We start from the raw sequence: 16,034 nt of genomic DNA, 5'->3' as shown, positions 1-16,034 counted from the left end.
CCGAGCGAGAACCCCGGGGTAACTGCTGGGTGATTTAAGATGACGGCCTGGCTCGGATCATAGGCTTCCTATAAGGGGCGTCTCCCAGCAGCAAGTCCCTGAGGGCGTCTGAGCACACACCTGCACAACGAGGTGTGGCCCTTTGTGGGGCAAGCTGCCATCAAAGTCCAGTGAACTTTCTTCCTGTTGGTGAACGTGGTTCTCATGACAGAGAGAGAGTCATCACCAAGGCTCCTGACAGAGGATCCTGACGGAGCCAGGAGTGGTCTGTTCTCCCTCGGTGCTGCCATATTGGTTGCTATCACCTGCTTGAGGTCAGGGCAGAGGTGGGTATCAGTGGCCTTTGGGCTGAATCAGGTCCTCAGATAGGTCTCATTGACCTGCCCTGTGCTGGCCTAGGCTGGATTAACAAAATATTTTTGAACAAGTTATGACCGTTAGTTATTACTTCATTTAATTTAAAATGGCAAGGGTCTCTTTGAACGGCGTCTGGGGTTTGGGGCGGGTAACTTCTTTGCTGTGCCCCTAAGGACTGAGGGAAGTGAGATGTGGATTATGACCTATATGAGGACTCAGCCAACGGTAGCACTGAGCCATCATTATAAGAAAGAGAAATGTGCTTAAAACTAGAATGACCACTGCATGGAGAGCTCGACCCACATCGCGAGAAGGGTGTCTCTGCTCTTTCCCAGGCCCCTACTGGACTCATGTCCTATTTACATGGAAGTCCAAGGAGGGCCTCAAAGTCTACGTCAACGGGACGCTGACCACCTCAGACCCAAGTGGAAAAGTGTCTCATGCCTACGGGGAGCCCAATGTCAACCTCGTGATAGGGTCGGACGAGCGCCAGCCCAAGCGCTACGAGAACGGCGCTTTTGACGAGTTCATCATCTGGGAACGGGCCCTGACGCCGGACGAGATCGCCATGTACTTCACAGCTGCCATTGGTCAGTGAGAGGGGAGGGGCTGCGGGCCGGCTGTGACGTCAGCTCCTGGGGAGGGGGCGGGCTTCGTAGCCACCTCCCCTTCCCAGCATTTTTCTTCTCCTCCCTCTCCTGACGCGGCCGTCAGCGCTGCAGGCTGAGATGTGTCCTGATCGGCCTCACAAATACGGTGGGTCTTCTAGAGCCCCTGCTCTCTGAGATGGAGGAATCCACAATTTACCAGAAGCACGCTGAGATGAATATCCTCCTGCCGTCACCAGGGAGTTTTCCAGGTGTTTGTGACACATGCTTATGGAAAGCTTTGGGAATCAAGTGTTCCAGGTCCATTAGTGCATTTGATCCACAAATGTCTACCACGTGCCTCCCGCGTGCCAGACTCACCCACCACGGGCCCTCGGAGCGCCCCCAGGACGCCCCCTTCCTGCTTAGCACAGAGCGGTGGTACAGATCAGGAACCCGGGGGACAGCTGGACCTGGGTCCAGGTCCTCAGTCAACCACAATGAACTGTGGGACTTGGAAAGTCACTCATTTAAAAAACGGAAGTAAAATTCATAAAACGTGAATGTCACCATTTTACAGTGTACAGTTCAGTGGTACTTACTATGTCCACATGTTGTGCAACCATCACCCCCAAAGGAACCCAGCACCAGTGAGCAGTCAGTCCCCCTGTCCTCCTTCCCCAGCTCCCGGCAGCCACTGATCTACTTTCTGTCTCTATGGATTTACCTATTCTGGACATCCCATATAAATGGAACCATATGTGACCTTTCGTGTCTCATATGACGTCACTAGGAATCTCTGTTTTGGACTCTGCCTTCCTTTGCATAAAGATCTGTCTGCACAGGAAGCTGTGAGCTAGGGCTGCAGGTACCCAAAGGGGGCGTTTCCCTGGGTGACCTGTCTGGAGGGGGCCCCTCTTCTAACCTGTTAGCTAGAGCAGTGCCATTTTCTGATGGGTCGGTCCAGCTGAGGTGGCCTCTTCTTTTCTAATTCACACAAAGGTAGAGTGTTGATCAGCTCTGCCCCTGCTCAGGTGTCCCCCCAGCCCCGCGATGGTTGGCCGTTCCTTCTGTAGAGAAGCCAAGGAAGCAGAAGGCTTTGTTCAGAGTCCCACGGTTTGAAAGTGTGTTTCTTTGACACTAGAAACACACTCTGCACAGTCAGATGCTCTTGTAACAAGAGCCAGTTGGGAACCGAGACTGACTTAGGACGCGGCCGACTCTCGTTTCTCATCCTGGTCTCACGTGGTCATCAGTTATGAGGATGGACAGGGCCGCTGGGCTGAGTTTTATTGTCCTTCACTTTCTCTTACGGACTCACATGAGTTAAATGTGAATTTGATGGGACTCCTTGACATCCAAGGAATGGATGTCACTCCGACTTGGAGAACAGAGTGTTTGGGGCTCTGATCCCCAGAGCAGGGTCACACCTTACCCTCTCACCAGCTACCCACCTCCACCCACGGGGTCATTTACTCCTGGAACCAGGGATGGGTGATGAGGTTATTCCCTCAGGCCACCCAAAGCAACTTGAGGGATTTCCAGAAATGAAGTAGAGTATCTAGTTAAGTCTGTGTTTTCATTGGGGAATACTAAAATTAGAAGGAGTTGGATGTCTTCATTATTATAATCATTCATAATGGACCAAAAGGGGTCTTGAATAGAATCCTCGGGATGGGAGGGGCTCAGGAAGATGGTCTCCCCACCATTGATGGGGTCCACGCCAGTGTCACCTCACTGGGAGGGGAGGTGGTGAGGCCTCCTGTTTGTCCCAGCCCAGTGATTCACAACCCTCTGTGTTTTATCTCTAAGTAGTCCAGATGCAATGGAAATCCATTTCTTTTGCTTCTTTATGTATTTGAAATCAGTAAAAGCATGTATAAAGTCATCTTTTTATATGATGACTTGCCTAAAGACTATTCCCAAGCAATTTTTACTATAAATGGAAAAATAATTTGACCTGGGAAAATCCATACAATCTACCCATTTGGCTGATTTATTAGGCCTTTATCTTTCCAGCGACACTGCTACTCAAAACATTCTCAGACTCTTCTTAGTTTGTCTCTGAAGCTGGGAGAGTTTTGAATAAGGACAGACCTTCCTGAGGGTGAACAAGGTGACCATGGCTTAGCCCTTAATGAAGCATGATTGATTTTTTTCCAGGAAAGCATGTTTTGTTGTCCTCAACGCCACCCAGCTTCCTCACGACAGCCACAGCAAACACCATGGTGAGCAGATGCATTTAATGTTGTCCCCACCTCCCCATCTTGGTGATGTCTTTTTGCTTGGACTATATGCCAGGAGAGTGGGAATTCCATTTCACAGTCTGGTCCTGTCTTACTGGCAGTAGAATGAATGTCTGGGAGGAAATAATAAATGTAGGGGAAGCCAACACTGGCACTAAATCTCAACGCTCGGAGTGACTAAATGGAAGACCTGCTTCCTGTGTGGCCTGTAGCCTCCGGTGCCTACACGGAGTCACCAAGACTTCCCAGGGACCCCCCCCCCACCGACCCGGGACTGTTTTCTGGTGCACTTGGCACCATGAGCTGAGAACAGAGAGGAGCCGGCCTTGACACCTGGCTTCTCTCTGTGCCATTTTCTTCTGATGTTTGAGGAAAGGATCAATACGTTTAGAAAGTGTTCCCCTCTGGAATTAATTTGTGATCAATCAACTTTCCTTCCGTGGGAACTTTAATGTAATAGCGAGTAAACAGACTCTAGAACCATGTGCTTGGGTTCAAATCCCAGTTCTCGTACTTATTTCTGCGTAAGCCTCTCCGCGCTTAGTATCATCTATCAAATGCGTGCGTATTTCATGAGGCTGCTGAAAGGATGAAATGTTAATGCTATTCGTGAAGTAGTCACAGGAGTGCCTGCCTGGTATAAAGTAGGTGCTATTACCATGATTACTATGGTGTGAGAAGCATGAGGCCCGGAGGACACGCTGAACTTCTGTACAAATCTTGGCTTTAGTTCTTAAAGGAACTCACGTCGCTGACTTCTTTTAGGTGCCCATTGATGTCTACCATCCCATCATAACCAACTTGACAGAGGAGAGAAGAAACTTCCAGAGTCCTGGAATTGTTCTGAATTACCTTCAAAATATGTCCCTCAGCTTACCCAATAAATCCCTCTCAGAGGAAACAGCATTAAATCTCACCAAGGTAAAGCTATTTGATTTTGTGGGCCAGACCACGGCCCACAGCTGTGCCTTGTTTGACCTATGCAGCGCTGAAAAAATCAGAAACTTTACTATAAAAGTCTGGATTTCAACCAGACGGCGTGGCTACTCCAGCCAGCTCTGCACAGCTCAGTGGAGTCTCCTGCAGATGAGACTCGACTCTTCATCTTGTTTTCCCAGTGCCCAGCCAGCCTGGCCCCTCTCTCCATCCACCTGGCCCCTGTAGGCATTTGGGTTTGCAACTCCTGTTCTAAACTCTGCCACCTCCCTTCGCAGCAGGTAGAAGGTGGAGTTGGGTCTTTGGCAGGTTTAGCCGTGGGGCCATAGTGTAACCCCAACACCGTGACTTGTATCTCAGTGGGAATTCCCAAAGTTACGTAAAGCACTTAGGGAATGAACCACGTATGGCATTGGAACCAAGGTGTTTTCTCTTTTCATTCTCAAAATCTTTCTAGGTCAAGGTAGAGGAGGATGCTGGGCTCTTGGGGGCTTGATAACTTCGATCTCAGCACAGGGCTCCTGGTTGCTGTGCAGACAGAAGGGATACTTGAGACCGTTTCACTTCAAAAGTGCAGCATAAGTGTTAAGAGCAGGATGTACGGTCTGACTGCTGGGTTGAACGTCTCTGCCGGTTACTTACGGTGCACTCTTGGTCGCGTTATGTAACATATCTCTGCCTCACTTTGCTCGGCTGAGATATGGGGAGATAATAGTACTCACCTCACTGGGGACTAAAAGGGTTCCTATGTGCATAGTATGTGTCTGGCACTTGGCGAGTGCTTTTTAAGAGTTCTTAATTCTTACTGGTTTCCTTGCTGAAGACAGATCCAGAGAAGTACCTGAAAGCACGTGTTCTGTAAACAAAGACATCCTGAAACGCAGGGTGGGTCCTGAACGCCATAGCCTTCCTGCCCAGGCGACAGAAGCAAGAGTTAGACGTCTCAGATTTCGTTCATTCATTCATAGAACATGCTAGGTTCTGAGGATCTGGGACGACCAAGAACCACTTCCTGCTTCCGAGAGGCTCAGGGCTGAGAGGGTGAAGATGCACCATGGAGTCTGAAAAGTGCTGTGAGGGGATGTCCCGAGCTGCAGGAGCTCAGTGACACTGGAGTCAGGCAAGCCTGGGCTTGACCCCCAGCTCTATGTCCTTGGGCAACTTTTTAACTTCTTCAAGCCTCAGTTTCCCAGTCTGTGTTATGGGGATAATTTGATGACCCAAGTCTCTCTCCTAGAACGGTTCTGGCTGCAAATAAACAGTCATATTACTATTTTAAAAACAATAGGGGTCGGCTTCCCTGGTGGCGCAGTGGTTGAGAGTCCGCCTGACGATGCAGGGGACACGGGTTCGTGCCCCGGTCTGGGAAGATCCCACATGCCGCGGAGCGGCTGGGCCCGTGAGCCATGGCCGCTGAGCCTGCGCGTCCGGAGCCTTTGCTCCGCAACGGGAGAGGCCACAACAGTGAGAGGCCCGCGTACCGCAAAAAAAAAAAAAAACAAAAATCAAAAAACAATAGGGGCATCTAATTGCTTCACTCCAGGTTTGACTACTTCAGTCTTCATTCACAGCAGGGATTTGGGTAGCAGCAGGACAATTCTCTTGGCGTTCTGCTCCATTTCCAAGGGGCTGGAACGGTTCCAAACACCACACCTCACTAACAACCACCAGGAGGGAAAGCAAGGTCACGGGGCTCCTCCTGCTTTATAGGGGACGAAATTCTTTCCCATGGTTCCCCCTGCAAAGATCCATCACATGACTGCACCTAGACCAATCACTAGCCAAGGGGAGCAGGCCTGGCTTGGTAGCTCAGCCAATCATATGGCAGTATGGGCGGGGCCAAGGCAGCACTCTGAGCACTTCCGGGCTCCCCACAGGAAGCACTTCCGGGCTCTGCACGTGGGCTCTGCACGTGACCTCTGAGGGTGGGTGTGAGGATTCCCAGAGGGAGCAGACTGCCCGGAGGGGTGAACGGGAGGGTCCGGCCCCTCCATAGTCTTGAAGAGATGTCTACGTGGGAACATAGAATTCAAGGCAGGTCTACATAGGAAACAGTTTCTTTTGAAGCTTGGTGGTTTCCTCTTTCCGTTCGACTCCCCTTTTCCCCTCAGATATACTGGACACTGTCAGAGGTCCCAAACTCAAATGCATGCAGGGGCCAGACAAATAAAGTAAATGGATGATTGGGTCAGATAGACAATAGGGAGGAGTAGAGACCATGGCAAACTGGAAGGTGCCCACCCACAGGGAGTGGCATCGAGCTGCTCGAGTCCCCTGACTTTAACCTTGAGGGTAACCCTTTCTGATTTTGCAAGCAAAACTCCGTACCTGATTTTGAAGTGGAAAATCATCCAATTAAAAAAAAAAGTGGACAGCTAACTGAAATTTAAAAGCAATTGTGTACAAACCAAATAAAAGACATTCATGAGGCAGATTCAGCCTGTGGGCCATCAGCTTGAGACCTCTGATGGGGGCCCGTGTTGAGATACCTGACTCTGTGTGTCCTGGAGAGGAATCCTGGAGATTTACCCCAGACTCCACCCATCTCTGATTGGATGAGAAATAAAAATCTTTGGCATCCGTGTCCAATTTTCCATAATGCCCTGGCTTCTCACCACTAGCAGTTGAACAGGAAAGCGATAAGAAGTCAGTTCTTGTGCTGGGTAATAAGGAGACCATTAGCCACACATGGCTCTTGAGCAGTTGAACTGTGATCAGTTCAAATCAAGGTGTAAAATACACACTGGATCTCTAAAATTTAGTATAACAGAAGAATGTTAATTATCAAATTGATGATTTTTATATTGATTGCATGTTGAAGTGATATTTTAGATATATTGGGCAAAGTCAAATGTATTATTAAAAAGTAATTTCACCTGTTTTCTTTTCACTTTTTAAAATATGGCTATTAGAAAATTTAAAATAAAACTGTGGATTGCATTATATTTCTATTCAGCTGAACTGCTATAGATCAGGACTCAGCAAACTATAGCCCTTGGGCCAAATCTAGCCCACTGCCTGTTTTTGTAAATAAAGTTTTATTGTAACACACTCATTTAGTTATGGATTGTCTGTCACTAATTTTGCACTACAGTGGCAGAACTGAGTGTCTGTGACAGAACTGTATGGTGTGTAAAGCCTTAAAGTTTTACTAGGTGATCCTCTTAAAGAAAAGTGCTGACCCCTGCTCTAGATTATAAACTCTGCCCCCTAGGCCTCAAGCCCAACGAGGGCAGGGATCATGATTGTTTTTTTCATGTTTAGTTTTTAAATTTCATCTTTAAATTTTAAGGCATTGCACTTTAGGGTCTTGTAAGTATTTATCAAATAAAGATAAATGAAAGAGTGAGGAGTTTTGATGATGTGTTTTCTAAATATTTAGCGTCTAAAAGTGTGAGGACGGATGTGGCATTTTGGAGAAGGCAGTTTTGTGGAAATATAGGAGGTTTAGATCAGGCTCTAAGTTTGCTTCTGGTGTCTGTAGTAGGAGACGCACTGTTAAAAACCTACATGAGTAATGTAAATGAGTGAAACAGATTAGGTGGAAGGCAATAGGGAGTGGTGAGGACTGGGGTGAGCTGGAGAATGCACAACTACCTAAGGGGTCAGCTGCTGTTCAGTTTTGGTCGATGGTGGCCATGTGGGACTATGGGATAAGAATTGTCCAAGCTTCTGCTTTTTTCACAAGAAGGAGGAAATTCACATAGTTTCATTTAAATCTCCCGATTTGAAGATGTTACAAGCTACTTTCATTTTTTTAGAACAATAGTGAGCCAAACCAAACATGGTTTTAAGGTGATTTGTCCAAGGGACCCCGAGTAACTTCTGCTTATGGAGGGGTCATTTCCAATTAAACAAGTGGGTTTTTATGTCAGCTTGGCTTCTCATGCCAAGAAAGACACACGGAGCAGGCCATGCTTTGTTCATTCATTCATTTGTTTGTTCAACAGGCTTTTACCGAGGGTCGGTTATATCTTCCAGGTACTGTACTTAGGGCTGCTGCCGTAACTAAGCTGTGAACACACATCTAACATCTAAATGTTTGTCACTGACTAAAGGACTGTCACCAGGAGCAAATAAGATAACATCTATAACATCTATAAAAGGGCTTTGTACAACATAACCAGATCCACTAACGGGAGGTATTTTGGTTTACTACTGTGTACATGAAAAACCCAGCCCGTGGTTGACAGAGATGGGAAAATCAAAGGTCTTATAATTTTGAGGCGTAAGGATACATGCTAAGCAGTGTCATCTTGTCTTCCTTTAGACTTTCTTAAAGACCGTGGGAGAGGTTCTCTTTTTGCCCAGTTGGACTGCTGTGTCAGAGGTAAGAGAAAAGAACATTGAGATCTTCAAAAGGGGCACCATTTTGTCTTTCTGGAAGTGGCATAAGTATGACCCAATTCACATCTGTAAGAGAAATGACGCATCTCTGGGATATTAGAGCTAATTTTGACTGGATATACGACTGATTTGCAATGCTCTGTCTTCTCTATGGATCAGTTCTATGAGCATCAGTACCATGGTCCTGTTGTCGACACTGAACAGGAAAACAGTTGGATTTCTGCATGAGGAATGTATGCTTGTTTATCATTTTAAAAACCCATTTTTTACCATCCCACTGTTCTTGAATGATAATAAAACACATGTTTGATGTTTAAAGATCACTAGATTAAATGAAAAAAGTAGAACATGTGACAATATACACTTCATGATTATAAGAGTAAATATCAAAGCAGCCTCTCCTTTCCTCTGTACACTAAAGAACTAGGAGAGTGGAATACCTTTTCTTTTCTTTTTGAAAGTAACTTTCTTGATTTTACTTATTTAAGAAATAAAACATGTGAATATGTTGTGGAAAAGTTAGAAAATGCAGATCATAAAAATATATATAAAATAAAAATCACCTGAAATCCTCAGGCTGAGAGAGAATGATTATTAACACTCTTGTATATATCCCTTCAAATCTAGTTTTCAATTCTCTTATATGCATATATAGTCTACACATGTGCTATATATCTGAATTTATCTGTTTTTCTTTAATTATGGCAAGGACATTTCCCAGTGATACTAAGTATCTCCTGCGATGCTCTATCAGTCAGGCTAGGCTAGGCTAGGCTGCAGTAACAAATAGGCCCTACATCTCAGCGGCTCAGCACGGTGGACATTTACTTCTCACTCATGTCAAGTCTGACGTGGGTCAGCTCTTCTCCACCCAGTGACCTGGGGATCCTGGCTCTGTCCATTTTCTGATGCTGCTGTCTGAAAAACGTGACCTCCAGGTTGCCCGGCAGGGGTGGAGAAGGGAGAGGAAGACTCCTAACTGCCTTGCCTGGAAGGGCTGGGACCACACTGTTACTTAAAGCGCTCCCTCTCCTGAACTCCTGTAAAGTTTAAAACATGTTTGCCAGTTTGAAGCAGAACGACATCACCTTCTCTCGTTATGAATGAGGTGGCTCCAGGGTTTACATTTGATGAACTTTTTATTTGAACAGTTTCAGATGGAACGAGATCGGGCTTCCCATTGGCAAAGGGAGAGAAAGACGGCCATGAACTTAAGACTGACATAATCTTACCTAGAAACACATTCTGTTTTAAAAGGCACAGCACTCCAGAGTTCATGATTTCCGGGGGGACGATGTGCGCAGGGCTGCTGCCTGGGAAACACCCAGAGGATGGCCAGTGGAGGGCCTGAGCAGATGTATTTTCTGCATCATCTTAAATGAGCCTTTTCTTAATGCTCTGCCACAAACTATGAATAATCATGAAACTATTCAGACTCAGGCCGGCTCTACTGTGCATTAAAGGGAAGGTATGAATCAGCCACTACCCAACAGCTCTGCCTGCCAGAAACACAGATTTTCATGTGCTTAACTGCGCTTGGCCGATTGAAATCAGGCCACAGGCCTGAAAGAAAATGTCTAAAATTGGCCTCAGTGTTCTATTTCCAGCTCGTTAGACTCTCATGGAGCATGTGTTTTTGAGAGAACGCCTGGGACGCTTAGCAACAGACGGATGCTTTTTCAGAAAGGCGGGAAGGAGAGAAGGGGTGTGATGGCAGAGAGTCACACACCGCGTTCCCAGGGAACTGAGACGCCCCTGCCCTGCTAGACGTGTGTCTGAGGATGAGGGAGAGTCAGTCTGATCCGAGCTGGCTGCAGAGATACGGGGCCACCACGAGGGACCCCTGCCTTCTTGGGGATCCACTGGGGTCATCTCTGCCCTGGGGACTCAGAGTGGAGAGAGAGGCCCTTGGAGGGGAAGGGACACCCCAGGCACGTCGGGGAGGCCAGGGCCGGCTTGAGGTGCTGGCACGTCCGAAGCCTCCTCCCCTTCACAGAGACTAGGACACAAGTGCTGGTGTCTTCATCCTGGAGGGTACTTGGGAGCAGTGACCCCCCTCCTCGTGAAACAGAAGGGGATGGAGTTGGGGGGGCCGGTCAGAGACCTGTCAAGGTCCCCAGTGAGTTCAGAGTGGAGCGGGGACCAGGTCTGGTCAGTCTGTGTTTGAGCGTGGAAGCCTTGGAGCTGACCGTCTGGGTGACCGGGGTCAACCTCAGCCGGTGTCCACATGCTGCGAGCTCGGCTGGGCTGGGTGACCTCAGTGGTCCCCTCCACGCCTGTGAAACGGGGTAGCGGCGTGACTGTCTCTCCTCTCTGTCTGGTCATCGTGAGGGCAGAGCCTGGCCCGCCATGTTGCTCAGCAGATGCTGGGTGTCCTCCTTTGCAGGAATGTTGACAGTGAGCATGAACTTGATCTTGCGCGTTGGTGCATTTGCTGCCTCCGTCGGGTGCACGTGCTGAGCGAGCCCCGTATTGACGTCTCCTTCCTTCGTGTCGTGCTGTTTGCAGGACGGTGCCGTGGTGCTGGGCTTGATCGACACCGTGGACACCGTCATGGGCCACATATCCTTCAACCTGCAGGCCAGCGAGCCCCAGGTTGCCATCACGGGTTCCTCATCCGTGGCAGGTAGCTCGGCAGCGTGGGTGCGGGCGGGGACCGGCTGTGCGGCGGGAGGGGAGCGGGGTGCAGGGGATGCCACCCACCTGTTGAATTCCACTCCACTCCTGCGTTTTCTTGCATGCGCCCAGGGACGCACAAACCTCACACACCATCACTGGAGATGCACCTCTCCGCTGTCCTAAACTACCTGCCTGATGCACCATGATATGTTGGGGGAAGACAGAGTTAGGTCGGGGCAGCCGTGCTCAGCTGGGATGTGCACACAGGACCACAGGAGCCTTGCATGCTGACTTGGGGGCCAGATTCATCTCGTGTGACGACTGTCTCAGTTCAGAACAGGAGGCGAGCAGCGGCAGCCCCTGGAGTGTCCGTGGGGTAGCAGGTTTCCCGGGGTCAGCTGGAGGCTCTTCCAAGACAACAGGCACGGGGTCCCCTACAGGCCGACGTCGCAGCCCTTCTGTTTTCAGGGTCTGTGTCTAGGGAGCGTGGTACCCTAATACTTTACCGCCAGAGCCACTCTCTGGAAAGTAAGCTTAATTCGCCCACTTGGGTTCATTTTAATGGGAGTTTGTCGGCCAAGACAGATCCCTCCATGGGATGATGAGTTTGCCTCACTTAGATTAGTGTGTCATTTTCCTGCGTCTCGCGGGGTCCCTGGTGTGGAGGAGGGGCCCCTCAGCACAGGCGTCTCCCTGCAGGACGGGACGCAGTCAGTACCCGAGGCATCGTGAGCTGAGGGGCTGCGCTGAGGGCACAGGGGTCACCGCAGGCTGGGAGAACCCCCCACCAGCAGTGGTAGATGGATGGGTCGGCCACATGGCCGCAATTACTGCCCTGGACACTCTTATTTTTTAGGTTCTCGTTTCCTAAAGGTAATTACACTCCCCAAGAGAGTTCGTTCTGTTAAAAAACAAAACAAAACAACAGAAGGTGGGGTTTTACAACCCAGTTGCCTGCCCTGGAGTTGACTGACTGCAGCTTCCTCTCTCTGGCTTGTTCTAGACTTTTCCATGGCCAAACTGCTCCCCAAGACCATGAATTCCTCCCACTACCGCTTCCCGGCTCAGGGGCAGAACTACATCGAGATCCCTCATGAGGCTTTCCACAGCCAAGGTGAGCACAGCTGGGGGGACCTGCACCCCAGCACCCTCAGGGAGGGACTCAGCCCTGTGGCTGTCAGCTGGCAGAGGGGCTGCCCCCGGGCCTCCTCTGTGTGCCTGTGGGAACACAGTGTGTCATCAGGCACTCTTGAGATGTTGTCACAGCGCCGACTCGACCCTGAGTCTGCTGCAGCCTGCGGCACTGGGAGGGGGGAGGAGGGGCTGGGAATCTGCATTCCAGACGGGCTCGCTAGGCGATTCTGAGCGGAATGTGAACTGATGTGGCCACCTCCCCTCCCTGCTGGGGGGCCCGGTGTCCTCCTCCTGGGTGGGTCCAAGTCAAGGCCCGTGAGGAACCAGCCCCGAGGGGACCCCGATTACTCTCTCTGGCCCTGGAGCACCGTCGGGGGCCCGGGTGGCTCTGTCCATTTTTGCTGCCATGACTGTCCCATCTGCCTCTTGAAAAGTGACTGTGCCTCTGTAGGCGTGTCCCTCCATCCCAGGGGCCTCGGGCGGTCTGGGGAGTCGTGGATTCTCAGTTCCTGACAATCTGGCCGGAGGCCATGCGCTTCCCGGGTTCTGCCTTCAGGACTGGGGGCCGGGCTGCGGGGTGCAGGGCCATGGTGTCCCGTCCCCAGCACGGGGTCCTCACTCCCCAGCCCTTGGGAGCCAACCTCTGCTCCCTGTACCCTCTAGTTTGCCTGTGTGAAAGGTGCTCAGGGATGTCGGGGTGTCCTGCTCTCAGGGGACTGTCCCCCCGCACTCAGGGTGAACTACAGAAATTGGGGGGTCCAGGGACAATGCCAAGGCCAACCGACTGCACGTGGGATCTTTTCATCTCACACGGCTGCACGATCTGTTAGAAATCCTCAGTGTCTCAGAGTTGGCAGGACCGCAGCCTCACGGTCTGTACGTCCGGAAGCTTCTCACACTTGGCGGTAGAGCTTATTCGTCACAAGCACCGACTCTGTGGATGGAACTCCTGGGCTTGAATCCTGGGTCAGCCACATACTTACTGGGCAAGTTATTGAACCTGCCCGGCCTCAGTTTCCTCATCTGTGATAGGGGACAGTCTTAGTACCTCCCGCAGTATATTGTGGTGAGAATTAAAAGAGCAAAGCTTATACCAGTACCTGGCACACGGTAAGTGTTATGTGAATTATTAACTACGTCCCTGAAATCTTAACGCACTCAACCAACATCCCGAAGAGCTCGGAGGTCAGCTTGCAGCTGCTCCTCCCGGCCTCCTGTTAAGCTTGTGCACGGAGGTAACAGAATAGATGATTCTTGTTTCCAAGTTGGAATATCACAGAGAGGTGGGACCCAGCCGAAGGCGTGACAGACGTCTGGGTGACTGTAAATCCTGCCTCTCTCGAGCGCTGGCGTTGCTGTAAATACTCCAGATGCAGACAGCCACTGAGATGCGCTCACGACTGCAGCACTGTCGCCTGGCGCTGCCGTCCACAGCTCGATGGGGGCTCTGCCTTCAGAAGCTCATGGTGTCTGGCTCCCCGGGAGCTGCAGCGTCCATGTGTCCAGAGCTGACTGCCCGGGGCAGCGTAGGGAGCGATTGCCACGGTTGGATTCACAGTTGAAGAGTGGAGGGGGGTCTCTACTCAAATTCTGTCCTTGTGGCCAGTTCTGCCCCTGAGTGTCCCTCCCCTCGTCCCCCGAGGAGCTGCCGGGTTTCTGGGTGTGAGGTCTGTGCTGTGTGTTGCTGGACGAGTGGGTTTGGCGGGGAGCTCTGTGTCTGTCCTGCTTGTCACCTGGGATGCTGACAGGTGTCTGGCCATCTGCTCTTTCCCCAGCCTGGACCACCGTCGTGGGCCTTCTCTACCGCTCGGTGCACTATTACCTGAGCAGCATCCAGCCGGCCAGCACCAAGTGAGTCTCTGGGGGCCACACAGCACGGAGCAGGAAAGGGGGTGCTTGTTTGCTGGGTGGCTGACGGCTGTGACACCCGCACCTCCTCACCATCACTGACACATGCAGTATTGTATCAGAGAACTTGTGACGCTAATTCCTGGTGCTTCACTGTTAGGGCAAAGGAGGAAGATGCAGGGACTCCTACAGTGGGGGTTCAGCAAGCCCTGGGGTGTAGGCTGACAGTGCAGTGGTCAGGAGCATAGGCTGAGTGGCCATATCGGTTCCACCTGGAACTGTGTGACCTTGGACAAGTCAAGTGATCTCTCAGCCTCAGTTTCCACTTCTGTAGAATGGGAAGCCATTAGCACATGCCTATATCAGTCAAGACTGTATTGGATATATCAGCTTAGGCAGAAGGTCAGGGAACTGAGGGCTCATGTGACTAAGAAGGGCAGGAGTCAGTCGGGTTCAGGCACGGCTGGATCCAGGGACCCAGAGGATGCTTCTTTGACCTGGTCTCTATGTCCCCTGCCTCTGCTCTCCTCTGTGTCAGCTCATTTCTAGGCAGGCCCGTCCATAGAGGCATGGCTGGCTCCGGGTAGCTTCAGGCCCATGTGGGTTGGGGTCCTGAGATCTCAAGAAGGAAAGCGAGTCTCTTTCAGCAATGAAAAGTCAGTTTCATTCAAAATCCAGAGAGGGCTGTGATTGGCCCACTTGGGTCACATGACCATCCGGGCCCCCAGCCCCTGCACTCTCGTTGGCCAGGTCTGCTCACATGACCCACTGGGGCTTGGGAGGGTGGGTCAGCCCTACTCCGACCATGGGGAGGGGCTGGTTCCCTTAGGAGAGGTTAGGGCCGGGGTCCACTCCTCCCTTTCATGGGGTCCCTGGGAGCGGGCAGGGAGGCAGAGCCCAGGACCGGTGCCGAGAAAGGGCCAACGAGGTATGAGCCCAAGGGACCCCTCTCTGCAGTTAGTGTTTGGAAGGTGAAGCCAGTTTTGTTGGGCACAGATCCGTCCCAGACAGGGGCTCCGCCGAGGGCAGCAGGCAGGGGCTGGTCCATCTCTGTTCCCACACGTCTGGCGCGGTGCCGGGCCCAGAGCGGGGGAGGGGGGGGGCTCCGAAAAGGTGCTGGAGAGAGAGCCGTGCATCTCAGAGCCGCACAGGGCCTCCACCCCTGGCCCCGAGGCCCCGCTGCCCTCCCCCGCCGGGACAGAGCCTGGGAAAGCTGATGGTATGAGGACAGGCGTTCCTGCAAGTTCGCTGTCTCTGCTGATGGGAAGGCGTTGCGGGGGCGGGTTTCAGACGCTGGCTCTGCTGCGGGTGTTTGGAGGTGTGTGTGATGGAAAAGTAGGCAGCTGTTTTTACCGCCTACAGGTAAACAAGAAATGATAAATACCTTCTAATGATACAGATACCCGAGCCCTGACATCATGTGTCTCTCAGACAGGCTCCTCTCCTGCCTGATGTGAGGGACCAGCTCATTGTACAAAACCCTGGAGGAGGGCAGGGGAAGGGAGCAAACTGTCGTGGTTTAGCTGCAGACCTGGAAGAAAGCCCGGTTCTGGGCCTGGTTGCCTGGGGGAGCCTTATAACTACAGAAAGGGGACCTGGCACTCCGGGTGTGCTTTCCAGAATTCTTCAGGAAAGTCACAAGGGAAGATGCCACACGCTTTCCTCGGAAACAGGCCTTCTTGAATATTTGGGGGAAATTTCCCCAAACCTGAGATTATGAGTGAATAGTGGATCCATCCTTGGCCCCAATTTATCAATACTTATTTACAACTCTCACTGCTGGAGGTTCCGACTGAAACGGACTGTTCAGTGAAATCCATGAACGTGTATTTCTGGGGATGGCCGAGCCCTGCCGCGGGCCAGGGTAGGGGCGTGGGGAGGACGGCGTCTGTACCACATTCTCGGTACCCGTCATCCTCAGGAAAGGGAAGGAAGGCAGGATCGAGGGGTTGCAGAGGGC

The 16,034-nt window shown here is 51.1% G+C and overlaps 1 protein-coding gene across 1 annotated transcript; it reads left to right on the top strand.

The window, feature by feature from the left end:
* The first annotated feature begins 214 nt into the window (after positions 1 to 214).
* LOC149747535 (adhesion G protein-coupled receptor D1-like) lies at positions 215 to 3,300 on the top strand. The gene is made up of 2 exons (XM_089894332.1): positions 215 to 947; positions 3,108 to 3,300. The coding sequence occupies exons 1-2, from the start codon at positions 632 to 634 to the stop codon at positions 3,188 to 3,190; spliced, it is 399 nt and encodes a 132-aa protein (XP_089750458.1). The 5' UTR covers positions 215 to 631; the 3' UTR covers positions 3,191 to 3,300.
* Positions 3,301 to 16,034: the final 12,734 nt, after the last annotated feature.

Source organism: Delphinapterus leucas, chromosome 14 (genome assembly GCF_059928025.1).
Source record: "Delphinapterus leucas isolate spDelLeu-1000000601 "Yukka" chromosome 14, BTC_Dleu_Yukka2, whole genome shotgun sequence".
Classification (NCBI taxonomy): Eukaryota; Metazoa; Chordata; class Mammalia; order Artiodactyla; family Monodontidae; genus Delphinapterus; species Delphinapterus leucas.
The sequence above is the reverse complement of the archived record's forward strand: the minus strand, read 5'-3'. Positions and strand labels throughout refer to the sequence as shown.

Bases quoted from the DNA above. Each gene is read 5' to 3' on its own strand.
- LOC149747535 (XM_089894332.1), top strand. From the start codon at position 632: ATGACCACTGCATGGAGAGCTCGACCCACATCGCGAGAAGGGTGTCTC. The intron at 948-3,107 runs GTCAGTGAGAGG...ATTTTTTTCCAG, and splicing joins GTACTTCACAGCTGCCATTG to GAAAGCATGTTTTGTTGTCC.